We start from the raw sequence: 16,720 nt of genomic DNA on the forward strand, positions 1-16,720 counted from the left end.
CTAGCTTCTATAGGAGCAGGTGGTTCCTCTTTCCTTATAGCGTAATTCATATCCATGCACCCCAAATGAAGGAGAATCCTCTCCCTCCACATTTTATAGTTATCATCAATTAGTTCGGAAATTTCTGTCTTAAGATCAGAGTATGTCACAGGAAATACATCTGCAAATAAAAAAATTGCATGCTCAAAATTCGATTAAAGGCATAACTTTATGCATATTTTACCAACAAAACATGCAATAAATCACAAATATGACATCAGACAACAAAACTGCACGTGAGTTAAGTTTTATTTCAGGATCCATATTTGGCCTTATTTAGATGAAACTAACAAAATTATAAACCTTTATCCCTGTGGGCAAGTCAAAGAATATAATACGTTATTCCATCATTATTAATCAAATAAATCAAAATTTTGCGAGGGCATCTTGACCCCGATCAACTATAATTGAACGTACTGCTCTAAATGAGTGAATAAACTAATCTCCTTTAAGGGTTTGATCTCATATGTATAATTTCCGTGTCATCAAATCATTATCTCCTAGACGGTTACCTTGACTCAAATTCTGACGCTCGATTAAACAAAAATTACATGTTTACATCGGCCAATCTCTTCATGCGCAAAGACCACAGGTTCAATCTGCCACGTCTTGGCCTCACCATTAGAGGATAATCATTTTCACTCTACAGTACAAGTTCAGATCGACCTTTTCTCAATGGGGGTATTAAAAACGGAAAGAGATCTAGCACAAAATTACTGATATCGAGACTCAGATTTCAATGACTCAAAAAATGGTTTTGCTCGTAATTAAAGCCTTTTTATAAATCAACATCAATTTTGCAAGGAATCGCTTCAATCGATGCCGATTAAAACACAACCGTGTAGACACGAACGCATAAACAATTATGTATATTCATACAGGAGAAGAAATCAAACTGAACAAGCCATCCAAATGCATGGCCCCCGTCTCAATGATCTGATACTCTATAAGAATGATAACTTAACACCAGATGTCACCATTCTCAAAGCATGCAAATTAAATTCATAAAACATTGAATCAAACATAGGACATGCGATAACTGGATACTCGTTTAAAGATCATAATTCCAGCAGCCTATTCAATTTTCTGAACTCGTCAAGAAAAAGAAAATATACAATGAAAGGAGGGAGGGTAATTTGGTAAAATTGGGATAGGGATATTGTCGGCTTTGACCGTTTGACCATTAGGGCGCGTGTCCTTTTCAGCGGAGGCGACGAGGGGCTAAAAGGGAGAAGTGGGCATGGCATGTGAGTGTGATTGGCATTGGCGTTGGCGGGAGGGACCAAATCTGAAGTGGTGGGTCGGGTCGGTCCACATCAAACCCACGGAATCTTCTCATTAATAAACTCCTCCCTGCTGCTCTGATTAAATTTATTGTTCCCTCCTCTTTGTGTTCCTATCTGATGCATTATCTTAATCAACAGTCCAAATCCCAGTCAACAAAGGGTCTCAAAGGCGCAATCAGAATTATCCGATCCAGTAATTGCCACAGAGGTTCAGTCATGGATTGTGACCGCTTTGTTGCGGTTATCTAGTGGTTAATAGACAGTCGAGTCGAACGGAATTGGCAAATGCATGCATAAGCCATGTGCCCCGTGCCCGGAGTCGAATGGCACGGAAGGTACCGAAAAAAGGATGTCAATGTCGCATGTAAGGGAAAGAAATGACCATTGACAAGGACGAAGTGAAAGACATGCTCAACATACATCCTAGGGAGAGAGAAAAAGACAAAGAACAATGGAGATAATAAAGCAAAAGACAAGAACAAAGTCAAAAAGCATAAAGAGAATTGATGCCTCCCAACATGGAAAGAAAACACAATGATCCCACTGGGTAAGAAACAATTCGGATTACCTTAGATTGGATGTAATAATAAGCCTTTTTTATTCTTGAGATGAACTCACAAACGTGCTAGTCTCGAATACTTCTACCATTAGAACCATCATGAAGGTCATCGTACATAGTATTTACTACGGGCAACCCGGCGACCAGGATCTCAGAGAACATGCAACTCAGAACACGGGCAAAATCGACTAAGCCTCTTCACCCCATGGAGATCTAGCATCCTACAAACTAATTAAGTATAATGCACATATGTGAAAGTAACTATTACGTTTATTCCTAAATCTCGATAAAAGCCCTGACTAGTCACTGTACATCATGTACTCTCTACTACAATCCCTCTCTACACCGCCAGCACTATAAAGAAAGTGGCATTGACTCCACCAGCAAAGCCACTCACTCAGGTCGTCCAGCAAATCACGAAACCACATAATTGGATATTATACACCGGTTCAGGCAGGTTTACTAGAGGATATACTGTCTACTCGCCCTTTTTTGAGGTCTCGGACCCTTCGTCTGTTGCTTTACTAGTGGGTCTATTTCCCATGGACTTCTGCCTCTCCAAGACCGGCATGAAGGGTTCGCTGCCTTTCTTGAAAGCATCATTTGCTGCAGACGGTTTCCCCGACTCACCACGGGGGCTGGCGAGCTGCTTTTCAACATTCTCAAACTTGGCTGTTGCCCATGGGGCAGCACCCACACTCGTGGCCGCACCTGGCCCATCAATGGTCAGCATTGAGACGGCATCCCTCGATGCATACCAGGAGTGCCCACAGGAAGTGCACTCGAGCTGAAACATTGCATATAGAAGTCGTCCAAAAGAAAATTATAAGATTCCAAAAAAAGAAAAGTATGCATATTGTATTGATAGTCATTTCACGAACTTCCAATGTTTTGGTTCAAAGTAATGACATTAGTAGCTGGAGATTTAAGGAATCCGTCTTCAAGTTATTCTTGGAAAAGGAATCATAAACCCAATTATATAAGCCAAAAGAAAATGATGTCCCGAGACTCAAGTATAATATAATCCATATCCACACCCATCACGAGAAAAATCATTCAAAACAGGACCAAACACACCGCCAGAGTTTCAATGAACCGGTAAGAAATTACTACCTGGTAACGGTCTCCATGCCCAGCATGGATAATGTCCCTCACGCCAACTTTGAACTCTCTGCATCTTGAACAGATGCAATCCGTCATCTGTTTCACAGACAGACTAGAAATAAGTGGAATGTTTGCAAGATAAGAGGAGTATACAAGGGACTTTCACTGACCAAATAAAAATCTCGCACAATGTTATTCACATTCACCTGCATTTGGTTTGATTCTTCAGGCTCCTTTGTTGCAGTCTCCTCCGCAGTCAAGCCCTCCTGCAGCAATAAAATGTAATTAGAGGTATATGCTTGCACCAGAAGCTTAGTTTTAAGAATTAGTGGACAATACTCTGTTCTTAAAATTTTACATCCTGAACATGTGAAATCATTATATCACAAGGAAGTGACAAAGTTCGCACCTTCAATTCAGTCGGTGACATGTTGAGTATCTTTGCAGGTTCCAATTCTCCATTCAGGAGGCGGCGAGCGAGAACGGCATTGTTCTGCCACAAGTACACTAGAGGGTAAGCAAGAAGGGAGAAAGGTAGATAGCATACACCAGACTCCATAAACAGGACTTCAACGGAAAGGAGGCATTGTGTAAACGAACAAAATTTCTCACCTTCAGATTGAACACCAGCTGCCTCAACTTCTGATTATATTTTTGAGAATCTGAAGAAAGAGCATCGTGTGAAGCCTTCTCAAGGGCAGTTACAGCAGAAACCGCATCATCAGGCCAAACCAAACGTTTATTATCCTGCAGAAAGGGAGAAAAAAGACGTCTTAATCACAAAACATCTTTAGTTATCCACTTCCACAGAACAATAACTCCCAACTTATAATGAGAAACACTTCGACTAATATAACAAGCATAAGAAACATACCTTGGTCTCCTTTTCCACAGATCCAGTAGAACCTACCAGGCGTTTATCACCTTCATTTTTACTTCCTTCAGGATTGCAGACGTACTGTACTCCTTGAAGAAGCTTCTCCAAACACTTGTCCCGATGTGTATCTCCAGTTAGCGCATTGAACTTTGCTAAAATAGCGACATGTTCTGATGCACTGTTGAGGCAGCTTCCTGGTGTTTCTGCTCTGAGTTGCTGTGTTGTTGCATCTTCCTCCCTCGACACGTCAATTGGTGACATGTTTCTTCTCCGGAAACTTCTCTTGCTCTTCAACTGTGGTTCTTCTTGTTCAGGATTAACCTCCTCTGGCTCAATGTCAGGAAGATCTCCCAAACGTGATAAAGTCTTCTGAACGAGAAGGTCAATCTCATGCTGCTTGTTGTCTTCATAATCCTTATCAGTCAGCTTCCACAGCTTCCTCTCCACTGTGTCATACACCTTCTGGACAATGAAACCAGGATGCTGCTTGCGAGTTGGGAGCTGCTTGTGTATGGGGACAAAATGCACCACGCACTTGTGCATCACGGATTCTGCTGGAACTTCATCACGGTGGAAGCTGTAGAATAGTTCTCTTGTGTCACGAGACTGCCAGCTTCCACCACCTTTCTTCTCTGCCTCTTCAGGGCGATAGAACCACTGTCCCGTCACCATCATGTTTCCACTTTTGGTTTGAGTTATATCCTACACAGTGAGAGAAATAATGAATAGGAGAAAATAATAGGCCGACACGCATGGCAATAAACAATGCGCAATCTATCGACATTAGATTCAATATATAAGTTAATAACATTCTGCCACAATAACAGATTCACAAAATTCCAATGGCAATCTAGATATCTCCTCAAGTAATGAAATGCCAGTATTCTTTAACCTAAGATGAGTAAAAGACCATTCTTTTCTTTCCTTTCCTTCTTCTTTCTAATGTATTGTCAACTGGAAGGAGGCTTTTTGAGCAGAAAACCGAAAGACTTGATCAGGAACAATAACATAAAAGACAGCACCGAAATTAATTACCTTGATGATAGCCACATATGGTTTCTGATCTCTCTCTTCTGGAACCAAAAGTACTGGATCCTCCTGAACCAGAGTCGCAATTAAATATCAAAACGAAATGCTAAAAAGGAAGAGCTTTCCCGAGTTTATTTCACTCAGCATGAAGATTACGAGCTCAGCCATAACTACATTTGGAGCTCTGCGCTAGTACTAGCTATCTCTCATTGCATCAGATCACTAGAATATCTAAATTGTTCAAAAAGTGATAAAATTTTGGAAACTGCTCTAAGCAAATGATCTCAGGATCAGAGAAATTCCGCAAGCATGGCAATTTGGAGATAAAACCCTAGACCATCTTATCAAACCCTAGAACAACATTGAACAATCTGCCTTTGCTTCAGTGATCGTTAAGCAAATCAGTGGAAGGCAACAGTAATGGGGAGTATGAACAGAACCGTTCTCCGTAACTCGAAACAGTGAGACCACAGGTTAAACTGAAAAGGGGCTTGAGAACTCACAAGCTCGTAGCGGTTGCCGTCGTACTCGAAAGCCTCGTAGTGCTCCCTGCGACCTCTGCCCTTGCCAGAAACCCTAACCGGCTCGCCGATCGGCTTCGCATCCTCTACCTCCTCCTCTTCTTCCTCGTCCTCTTGCTCGTCTTCCTCCTCCAACCCTGCTGCACCCTCCACGTCCTTCTTCTCGTGCTCCACCTCCCGCTTGGATCCCTCCACCTCATCCTCGGCACTCGGAGGCTTCACGATCCTCCTCCGCTTGCTGCTCAGCTCGGCATCGCCGCCGCCGCCGGCCTCCTTGGTGGAGCTTTTCGGCCGTACAAAGACGCAAGGGGCATCGTCCTCGTCGTCGCTCATCGGCACCTGTGCGAACCTGCGCTTCCTCATTTTTCGAGTATGCGAGCGGATCAGATATCTACAGAATCACAGAGCGGTTTTCGGAGACAACAGATGGTGGCCCGCTCTTACTCCGCCTGTAATTAACGGCGATCACGTGGCGGAAATGAGCGGCGCCGCTTCTATTTCAGCGAATTTGGCGGCTGAGAGGCCGCGGACCTTTCCAGTAATCAAAATTTTCTATTTGGCTATCACATTTCTTGTCCTTCATGATCTGCACCCTGTAGTTATCATGTCTATTCACTGGGTATGAGTAAAAATGCTAACTTGCTGATATGTCGGTACATGCCCCTAGCAGTTGGCAAGTGACTCAAAGAGAAATAAAAGAATCAATCACGAGAAAGGATGTGTAGTACGATGGTAACGCTTGGTTTTTATTCTTTCAGTACAATTCCACCAAATGGGACTCGCGTTCTCCTTCATTTTATGATTTTTTTTTTAAAATTCTTGTCGGGGGCATAAAGCTCGCTTTCAAGAAGCCCAACTAGTAACCATCAGGGTCCATAATTCAACACGCCCATTTATAAAGGATATAAACCCACGAGGCAAAGAAGAGAGGTTTAACCCCTCCTTTATCCCAATTCCATAAGCCTATGTAAGGTAACGTCACTCCCCAGGAAAAGGTAAGACGCGCCACTCTGGACAGATTCTCTTTACCTCACCATATGCCCGGGGCTAACTTAATCATCGGAAGGAGAATCTGGGAACACCTCCTAGCCTCCCTTCCTTATAGGCACCCGGAGCCGGAGTCACTCATGGACACAACCCAATACCTGAGAAGATCGTGGACTTTTCTCCCCAATATTTGGCATTGTCTATGAGAATTCGAAAGTAAAGGCCATGGTTGATACAAGGAGAGCCACCCAACACACATAACCATCAGTAGTGAGCCTACCATAACCACCGACCGACCAGCAATAACAACCATCTTCCTACCCCATTGCAGCTGGGGAAGAGCCCTTTGCACCCGTAGATCCATTGCAGTATCAGTATTCCTCAGCCGCCAATCAACAACGTCAAGCCACCACTGAAGAAGACTCGAACGAGGCCCTGTTACAAGTACTTCCTCCGAGGCTCTGGGAGGTCATAAATGCCATCATCATCAGAAAGGTGCTCCTTTTGAGTGGTTAGGTGCCCCTGGCAAACCCACTTGCGGGGGAGACAGGTCCGAACCATCAAGAGGATGCCTCAATGTCGGAACATCATATGGAGCACGAGCCCTTGAGCCTAGCCCCAATTTACGCTCCTTCATCCAGCCCCTCTCCTGAACCCAGGGAAACGGAGTCGTACCATGTAAAATGCGCACCTTTCACCAAGATTCAGCCCCGAAGTTCACGGCAGAGGACGTGGCCAAAATGGTAGCCACAGAAGTCTCAAAGGCCATACAAGCCAAGGTACACACTCAGTTTGGGCCCCTATTGCTTGAGGAGGACGGAAGGTCTTCTCCGCGAAGAGATCTTAGCCGCTACCCTGCCACCCAAGTTTGTAGTCCCCCAGATCCCCGAATACAATGGGAAGGCTAACCCACGGGATCACCTGCGTAGGTATACCTACTCATTACTTGGAAGAGCGCAAGCAAAGAGCTCCACTGCTTACTGTTTCCCATAACTGTCATAGGCATTACGGCTGAATCGGCCCACTCGCTAAGGCCTAGTGGCATCACGGGATTTAAGGAACTCAAGGAGAGGTTCGCTAGCATATGCCGCGTCAAACGAGATCTAAGAGAGCTATTTGCGATAGAGCAAGAAAGAGGGGACTCGCTGAGGCTGTATTACGACCAGTTCTTGAAGGTGTCGTCAGAGATAGAGGGGATCACCCCATTGGAATGTATGTCTGCCTTCCAGCGAAGCCTTAAGAACGAAGAACTTGTAAAGAGCCTAATCATAACACCCGCGAGCTCTTTCCAAGACCTCACGTACAAGGCTTCGCAATTTATGGTGGTGGAAGAGTCCCCATTGGTAGGAGAAAAGGGAAAGGTCAGGGCCAACGAGAAGAAAGAAGAAAGAAAGAATGTCGCAAAGAAAGGAGAAAAGATGAGAAAAAGAGCTACCCCGATAAGTCCATTCCCCTTAATGCCCTGCGGACAGCTATCCTCACAAAAATTGAGAGGTTGACCCTAGTCAAACTCTCGACCCCCAGGAAGAAAGGACCTATGGGTAGTGAGTCTGAGAAAATCCGCGTTACCACCGCACAATGGGGCATGATGGAGAACTGCATCAACTTGAAAGTAGACATTAAAGAGTTGGTCAATCACCTGAAAAGGTTTGTACGAGGAAATGAGCCACAAAGGGGGAGGCCGCCGCGAGAGGTTGCAATCGAGAAGCCCGCGAGCATATCACATCGCTCAACTCGGCGCAATCATGAGAGAGGAAGGGCTCCTCGCGGAGGGAAAAGAAGCTAAACCCCGCGGAAGACTATAAATGTCATCGCGAGAGGTCCTGCTACGGGGGAAGACTCGGCGAGAAAAAGGAAGTCCTACGCACCGTGGAGTCATGCTCCTCACAAACACGCGAAAACGTAAGTTCCCTATGGACGAGCAAGTAATCAGTTTCTCAGAAGTAGACGCGGAACACGTGAGCAGACCCCACGATGATGCTCTAGTAATCGCCATGCGGGTCGTGGGATACAACATGAAGAGGATTCTGGTAGATAACAAGAGTTCGGACGACATCCTGTTCTTCAACGCCTTTAGGCATATGCTTTTCAAACTAGAGGATCTCTCGCCAACACACTCCCCCTTATGGGTTTCACAGAGGACGTCACGGAGCCAATGGGGACTATCACCCTCAAGGCGACCTTCGAAAGCGAATGGAGAAAGGTGATTCACGAAGTGCAATTTCTCATGGTAGACTTCCCTTCAGCATACAACGCGATCATGGGGCACCACGCTCAAACACCATTAGAGTAATCCCCTCCACTTACCACCAAAAGATGAAGTTCCCAACTGAAAGGGGAGTAGGAAAGATAAAAGGGAGACTAGTCGACTGTGCGAGAATGCTATATGGCCTTGCTGAGGGAAGAGAAACGCAAGCAAACGTCATCCATTGAACCATACCTCAGAGATGAAGCCAAAATACCAACCCTCATGGAGGACCCTGTTGAGGTCATGTTGGCCTCCCCAGGTGTTGAAGGTAGGAAGTTCTCTTAGCGATCAAAGGAAGGAGCAAATAGTTGGCTTATTGAGAGCATATGCAGATATGTTTGCATGAGAATTTAAAGAAAATGGAGGTGACGGTTGAAGGGACGTGGGAGAGAAGAAGAAGCGTCAGCAATTACCGTGGCCATCATGGCTTGTTGTCAGGGACTTCTCTAATAACTCACACGTGCCCACGCGTGTTGTAAGACCACGCACACAAGTGGTCATCCACGCAGTCGAAGCGATGTCAAAAGCTCAGCCATTGGATCGCCAACTGGCTTTTGTCAGATCGTTCGGATTCAGACCCTCTGCTCATGTGAGACGTGTAAAGCAACTTCCCGCATTCATCACCATTCAAACGGAAAGTTAAGGGGCATTTGTTGCGGCATAAAGCCCACTTTTGAAAAGTCGAACTAGTAACCATCAATGGTCATATTCCAACAGGCCCATTTGTAAGAGCTATAAGCCCACGAGGCAAAAGAGAGAGGTCTAATCCCTCCTTTATACCCATTCCATGTCATTCCCCATGAAAAGGTAAGACACACAATCCTGGACATATTCTCTTCACCTCACCACATAACCGGGGGCTGATTTAATCATCGGAGGGGGAATTCGGGAACACCTCCTGGTTTCCCTTCCTTGCAGGCACCCAAAGCCAGAGTCACTCATGATACACTCCGACACATGAGAAGATCGTGGACTTTTCTCCCCCAACAATTCTCTTATTCAATTCGTGAGTCTTTTTCATAATAGGGGGAAAAAAAGAAAAGGAATGGACTGTGTATTTACTCTTAAACTTAAATGTGCAGTAATAGAAAGAAGGGCTTATCTTTGAATTAGGGGGGAAAAAATCAACAATGACCGCAATGATCGGATTGTCTGACAAAATATTCTCTTAAGATGTGAACCAAATTGCTTGCCAACGTTGACAAAAAACAAGAATATTACCGTAGCAATTTGTGTCCTCAATCAGGACAATTTGCATCCATCAACTTCAATTATGATACCACCGAGGTCTGGGTGGGGGTTAAGGCATATAAAACAGTTGTCTTGACGTCCTGAATTCGACTCGCCACCCATACAATTACAGTTTTGTAAACACAAGAATTCTGTATATTGTCAGGAAATATATGATTAATAGTTCAATATATTTTTTTTGCTCTTTGGTGCATGATCCTAATCCATTTTCACTCATGCCACCTCAGATAAAGACCAAACCTCGTGCCAATGAAAAGGCTCAAGCACCTCATCAAGATCAGCTCAACAGAGTCGGGACAACGTTGATGAGACGAGATGCCGCTTGTCAAGGTTGAGCCCAATCTTGAGGTTTGAATCGACATTATGGGAGGTATAATGGTTGAAGGTAAGGGCGTGATTGAAAATACAAGAGAATATTGGATCAGTTTAAGCTTCTCTTCGCCTGATCGATTCCATGAAAATTTGAACATGAAGGTCTGATTGCATCATCTCTTTGCCTAAAGTTGAGGGGACTAATCGTCCAAGAATGATTAGGGGATCGATTGAGCCTCCTAGTCCTAAATGGAGGTTTGAGTTACACAGTGGCATACGGTAAGACAAGCCAAATTGGCATTAAACTTAATGGCGCAATAAATGAAACGCATATCATATGCTTTACCTGTACAATTTCTTTTTTTTTTTTTTTTTGCGATCACAGCTATTTCCAAAAGTGCCAGACAGGCTAGTTTCGAGAGCAGACCAAACCCCGATCCACCGCATCATCATGGAAGAGTGCAGCAATATCAACGGTTTCACTTCGTGGTCGCCCTCGAGGTGATAATAGTTCAGTGGTGTACCACCAAGTGCTGGGTTTCCTAACTCTCAAGGTCAAGTTGTCCCGGTCCTTTTTGTTTCGAGAGCGGAGCCGTCTTTCAGTGCCGCAAGTGCCTCGTTCTCCTTCCCCATAGTGAACAAGGCTGCCGCCTGTAAGTACGAGGCGGTAGGCCACCTGGGTGATATTACTTGGGCTTGCAGCACATCCTCGAGTGCGTCCTGTGGCATGTCACACATGAGGTGTGCCAGACTCCTTCTTGCATAGACTGTCGGGGACACCATCGTCCCGACTTCAATGAACTGTAAATTTTGCAAAAAAATTTCAGGTCAATGCCCATGTAATGGATAGGTATTCATTATTAGTAAGTTTTTCGATTAGTCAAAAATCACCATTAAGAGTTTCACATTACATTGGAACAGGCGTAAAAGACATTCCTTGTATAAGTTTTTCGATTAGTCAAAAATCACCATTAAGAGTTTCACATTACATTGGAACAGGCGTAAAAGACATTCCTTGTATACAAACTACTGAATTTTATGTTGAGACTCAAACCTCAGGAAGAGGAAGATATGAATACTGACCTGAGTATAGTATTCAATTGCCCCTCGGAAATCTTTGTGCCGAAAAGCGGAATCGCCCCTTTTCTTTGAGTTCAGAGTTTCCTGCATCTGGTTGGTCCACATCTGGAATGAGAGCTGCAAAGCTAGAAAATAAACTACTAAGAAACGATAATGAAATGTAATGATGATTAGATCAAAGGGCTAAGACCAAGCGTGATGTGTCGAGAAACAAACCTCAGCAGCTGCTCCTTCATCGTCCTTGTAGCCAAGCTTTTCCAAGATTTCATGTATGGCAGTTAAGTCCAATCTCTTGCAAGCCTCTCCAAGCGGTGTCAGAGGTAATGCCTCGACTCCTTGCGCTAAACCCATCAGCACGTGAGATGGGACCTGAAGAAAAAGTTCTTAAAAAACTTGACCAAGCAAAAAAATGTTCATTTCAAAATCAAGTGAGACATCAGAACTGTACTAGCCTCGGTGTCCTTCTGAAGAGGGATTAGAGCAGCAACAAGTGATCTTGCATTTGGCCGCTCTCGAGGCTCAGCTTGCAAGCAACGAGTAGCTAAACGAACTAAATCTGTTCCTTCGTTGTTCAGTAACTGGCCTTCCAAGCAGGAATCTGTGAGCATCTGAAGATTTCTGTCCCGTATTAAGTCGAGTGCCTGAAATTTCATGTCTTTCAGAATTATTAAGTTCAAAGGACGATAGATAGAGAATGATTTCATAAGATGCACAGTATTAAGGAGGTGAAAACTTGCATGGCTTGGAGGGATGTGTTTTCCACTGAGTAGATCCAGCAAAAGGGTCCCGAAGCTGTAGATTACACTCTCAGGGATGACTCTACCTGCAGAAAAACACGTAATAAAAGCTACTTTTGTAGACACAAACCATAACATTGATAGTAGTTCAAAATGCATCATAGATACCGCCATTTGATCACAAAATGACGGAGTCATTAAGGGTTAGGTAAGAAAAGGGAAAACAGATACACATATCAAAAGTCGAATCGTCACTGAAATTGTTTAATTTCCATCAGGCCTATAGGCAATGGAACTCATCTTTAACCCAAATGCTGGAATGATGGGATGGTAGACCTAATCATCTTATACACTCAGGATTTTCTTTCTAATTTTTGGATGTGGGACACAATAACAAGCAACGGAAACTAATCACCTTGTTTTCTGGTTTTGGATAAAGGGAAACAGACAAAACGGGCACAGAGCTGATCTACATTTTTATATCTTATTTGAGACAGCACAAATAATAGATACCTGTTCTCAAGTACTCCGGAGGAGTAAAAGCAAGGTTCGTGCTATAGCTCTTCCCATCCCTGCTGTTCTTCATGAGCCCAAAGCATGAGAGTCTTGGGTTGCCCTCCTGAGACCCCAAGCATATACATCAAATTACAGCCTAAGGCAACTCGAACAATACAGAACATTTCCAATTTGCAATTCTGAGAAGTAGTTCGAATACTCACATCATCAAAGAGAACTCTATAAGCGTTAAGGTCGTGATAGAGGTCGCGCCCTTTGCTCATGCAATATTCCAAAGCTTGCGCCAGATGTAATGCGACCCGCAATCTCATTGCCCATTTCATGGGCTGAGCATCCCCTTAGAACCACAACATAGTCCAATATAAGGGACTCTTTCTTTACCATGTCGATAACCAAAAGAACAAAATAAATAATTCTTCTCATCATAACAAAGTTTGTTCAGGTCTTATATGAGCTCAGAATGTCCATTTCAGCAAAAAATGTTTGATATGAGCTTACAATGGAAAAGGTGCTTTGCTAAGGTCTCATTGGGCATATATTCTGCAACAAGTAACCTCTCGTCTCCTTCGCAGCAAAAACCTAGTAAGTTGGCTAACCTTTGGTTACGTAGCTGACCGACAGCTTTCGCTTCTTCCTGAAAACATGAAAATTGGATAATGAAACGAGTCAAACAGAAGCATAAGACCAAATTTCAGAGGGTAAAGTGTGTAACTGAAAATGCAATCAATCAACAATTATTATCATACAACATGCTACAGTCAAAGATTCAGAAAAGTGGGGTTAAATTTGAAATCATGATGGCAAATATTCTCCAGTTGATAAAATTTTTCAGTGAAAAGAACTTTTTGGAAAACAGTTGCTATCCAGACATAGCATTATTTTGATACAAAGACATAATATTTATCAAGATATTGATTTTCATTTGACAAGTTTTATCTATGAAACAGACGAAACCCGAGATAGTGAATTAACCAGGAACTGGCTAGAACCAGGCCAAGCAGATCTATTAAATCTCTTCACAGCGATTTGCCTCTGATCCTCGAGTTTCCCTCTGTAGACCACATTCGGGGCTTTTTCGCCATGTTCAGAGACTATGTTCTCCACAGCAAATCCCGAGGTGGCAACCCTTAGCTGATCATAGGTGTACTCTCGAAAAGGCAGCAGATTGTAGCCTTCAGCTCCCCCCTCAGTTTCTACAACATAATACAATCTCGATTATCAATTGCTATTGATCTACAGATAATATACACTACTGCAGGCCACGCTTTACTTACCAACTTCGTGGGTCAAGGGACCCGCTCGGTTCGGTTCCGAACCCCAACACACTGAGAACTTGGAACATTTACACACTGAGAACTTGGAACATTTACACCCCATCTCAGAGTGAAGATTATTTAACTGTGAACTCAAACAACCCTCGCAGTTCCCAAGCTAAGCATATCTCAAAGAGTAACTTCAAGGAGTGCCTCTTTCCACGGTTCTGTGCCAAGAATCAAAATCCCTTCAGCTCGAAAATTAGAAATACCACCGAGAAAACAAGCAATCCTCAATTGGATTCTCTATCGAACACTAAAATCTTCCAAGAGCCAGAGCTACCCCAAGAATCACAAGCATACATAGTTCAGAACTATGAGCCCCTAACCAACATGCAAAAGCATCTGAATTCTGATTCAGTTCACTCTCTGGCCCACTTTGAGTTACAACTGAATAAAACACTACTAAAACAGCGAACTTCCAACATCCCGTAAAATATCTGCTCTTGTCCGGTATCTTCTAAACCGTATCGGTCAGTAACAAATGAAGTTAAATGGAAATACCTCTGGCAGATCATTTTCATGCCAAGCCACCGCTGCTAAGCAATACCCAGAATCTCTTATTTCAGCTGTTAATCAGAATACGCGATCAGAGGACAAGAAGATGAAGAGGAGGAGAGAGAAGATGAAGATGAAAGACACACGAAAGCAGTAAAAGGGCTTTCTTTTCTGAGGAAACCTGAACAGGGAGTCCTTCGTGCTTCCTGTTGGAAACACTGAGACAGGCATAAATATATATACGAACACTGGAACAAGCAACAGGAACAGAGTCATTGGTTTCCAGATTTTCTTGGTGGCTCTCTGGCTCACTGCTATTAACTCTCAGCAATCCTTTCTCCAATTCCCACCGACATGACCCCTCCCTCTTTATTTATTTCAATTTCCTGCACAAGGGGGCCCCATTTTTAACAATTTGCTCGTAAAAACCATTAACTCCCCTCCCCAGAAGATTTTCTTGCAGAGAAAAAGCAAAAACCACAGTGAAACAGTCTCCAAAACCACCTCCCATGGATGCTATTGTCCGACCGAGAAAAAAGTTAATCTCGTACGACAGGGACTCTCATAATGGGGATTCCTCGTAACTAGTCAAGATTCAATTTTTCCTGCTGCTTGCTACTGTATCAACAAAACCCAATATTATTTTCTTCATTCTTGCGCAAAAAAATATAATTTAATATCTTTTTTTTTCTTGTTTTATTTTTATTTTGTTTTTTTCTTGGGTGAATTTAATCTTATATATAAGAGCAAGAAAATATGGCGGAGCCGAGGGGACACAAACAGAGAGACACACAAAAGGGGAGATGATGATAATAATGAGAAGGCGTGTGGGCACCATCAGATGGCCATAAATTGATGTGACAAGAATCTCCACAAAATCCACCTCTGGCCTCAACACATTTATACATAAATATGATAATATACGATGATGATATTGATGGATGGCTTTTTTCATGAATTCTGCACTCACCACATCCCACTTTTTGGTCCATCCTCCACATCCATATTCGGTGCCATTTATGCATGTATTCAATGGAAGAGTTGGGAGCGCTTTACTCTCGCCGATCTCCACAGAAACCGAGCATTAGCACAGTAACTTCTTGTCATTTGCTGCAACGTGTCACGTCTGATGGTTTCGAAAATACTTTATGATGTAAATTTGGCAAAGTAAAAGTTCAGAAATGCTATTTTCTCCAATTCGGCAGTGCAGAATCTCTCCCACGCGACGCTTCTATAAGCACGTAAATTAAGTGACATTTTCATAGATCGAATGAGGGCCGGGATATTTTCATTCGAAATGGTTTGAAGGAAAAATATTTTATCATGAGATATATATTTCTAGAAAAGGAAATCTCTAAGTGAGCTGGGTTCTTAGGTAAATAGGGAAATTCTGCCATGATCCTGTGTCATATGGCACGGGACGATCATAGGCATTCACCCACAGAGCTCACGCAAGGTGGATGGCTGAGATCTTTTAGTGGAACCGAGAGATAACAAAAGATGTTTGAGCTACATGATTGGGCAGTCTTGTTATTGAACTGCTGATAATGGCTGCAGGGGGCATCCTAGTAGCTGGTGTGAAAGGAAAACAAAGTCGAAACAAAACATGATTAAGCATAATTGGCGATGATTATTCAACACCGTCCTGATTTGCCAAATTCTCTTTGTAATGTAGGCATGATCTCTTGACATAGATCCAAAACCTCGAAGGCTTTTCAATTGACGCTACGACTCATGATTCATACTTTGATATGTTTCCTTAAAAGGAGAATCATTTTCTGGGTGAAACTATGACTTTAGGTTCGATGGTTGTTGCCATGTGATCCATGGTTAACAATAATCATTTGATTGTTTAGTGAATGAAATTCACGAAAAGGATACATACAATTATTGTACTGTCGCCGAAAGTTTTTTTTTTTGTTATAAGAGAAGCTCATGAACATAATATATTTACGTACAAGTGATATTAGACAAAGACAAAGTAAATATGTACACTCAGCAAATGATTCAAATTTTGGATTTTTCTGAATCAGATTGATTACTTAGACTATGATATCATGGATCCATAGTCATTGAGGAACCGTGTTCGTATCTTCTTCCTCAAAATGGAAATTCCAAGCATGGGATGTCGTATGGCTTTATTTCATAAAGAAAAGCGCACAAATTTGCAGATTAGCTCAATAATTAAAAATTAATTTCCAAAACATTGTTATTTGGGACAAAGACTGAAGAGCCTAGACGCACGTGTGCACCGTCCCTTTTGCGGTAGCGTGGAATGGGTCCGGGTCGAGGCAAACTGGCAGTGGGCCAACTGCCCCACTGATGGGCCTGGGCACATAAAGCACGCGCACGGGCTCCCCTCA

General features: G+C 43.1%; 2 protein-coding genes across 4 annotated transcripts; both read right to left on the reverse strand.

Moving 5' to 3' along the window:
* Positions 1 to 1,899: 1,899 nt before the first annotated feature.
* On the reverse strand, positions 1,900 to 6,097 carry LOC116204906. The gene is made up of 8 exons (XM_031537272.1): positions 5,398 to 6,097; positions 4,901 to 4,963; positions 3,863 to 4,567; positions 3,601 to 3,735; positions 3,398 to 3,481; positions 3,195 to 3,254; positions 2,998 to 3,084; positions 1,900 to 2,671 (listed from the first exon to the last, which is right to left on the reverse strand). The coding sequence occupies exons 1-8, from the start codon at positions 5,776 to 5,778 to the stop codon at positions 2,363 to 2,365; spliced, it is 1,824 nt and encodes a 607-aa protein (XP_031393132.1). The 5' UTR covers positions 5,779 to 6,097; the 3' UTR covers positions 1,900 to 2,362.
* Positions 6,098 to 10,322: 4,225 nt separating this feature from the next.
* Positions 10,323 to 14,866, reverse strand: LOC116206105 (serine/threonine-protein kinase BSK7-like). Of its 3 annotated transcripts, none has more exons than XM_031538877.1 (12): positions 14,539 to 14,843; positions 14,364 to 14,428; positions 13,821 to 14,026; positions 13,519 to 13,739; positions 13,045 to 13,180; positions 12,750 to 12,883; positions 12,544 to 12,649; positions 12,031 to 12,116; positions 11,746 to 11,934; positions 11,510 to 11,662; positions 11,297 to 11,410; positions 10,731 to 11,014 (listed from the first exon to the last, which is right to left on the reverse strand). In XM_031538877.1, exons 3-12 carry the CDS (start codon positions 13,921 to 13,923, stop codon positions 10,769 to 10,771), a joined length of 1,488 nt encoding a protein of 495 aa, XP_031394737.1. In that variant the 5' UTR covers positions 13,924 to 14,026; positions 14,364 to 14,428; positions 14,539 to 14,843; the 3' UTR covers positions 10,731 to 10,768. The 3 variants fall into 3 exon arrangements, 2 of the variants coding, with proteins under 2 accessions (XP_031394736.1, XP_031394737.1); XR_004156637.1 differs by having other exon boundaries at positions 10,801 to 11,014; positions 11,297 to 11,418; positions 14,539 to 14,866; XM_031538876.1 differs by having other exon boundaries at positions 10,323 to 11,014; positions 11,746 to 12,116; positions 14,539 to 14,854.
* Positions 14,867 to 16,720: the final 1,854 nt, after the last annotated feature.

The sequence above is a fragment of the Punica granatum genome, chromosome 4 (assembly GCF_007655135.1).
Source record: "Punica granatum isolate Tunisia-2019 chromosome 4, ASM765513v2, whole genome shotgun sequence".
NCBI lineage: Eukaryota > Viridiplantae > Streptophyta > Magnoliopsida > Myrtales > Lythraceae > Punica > Punica granatum.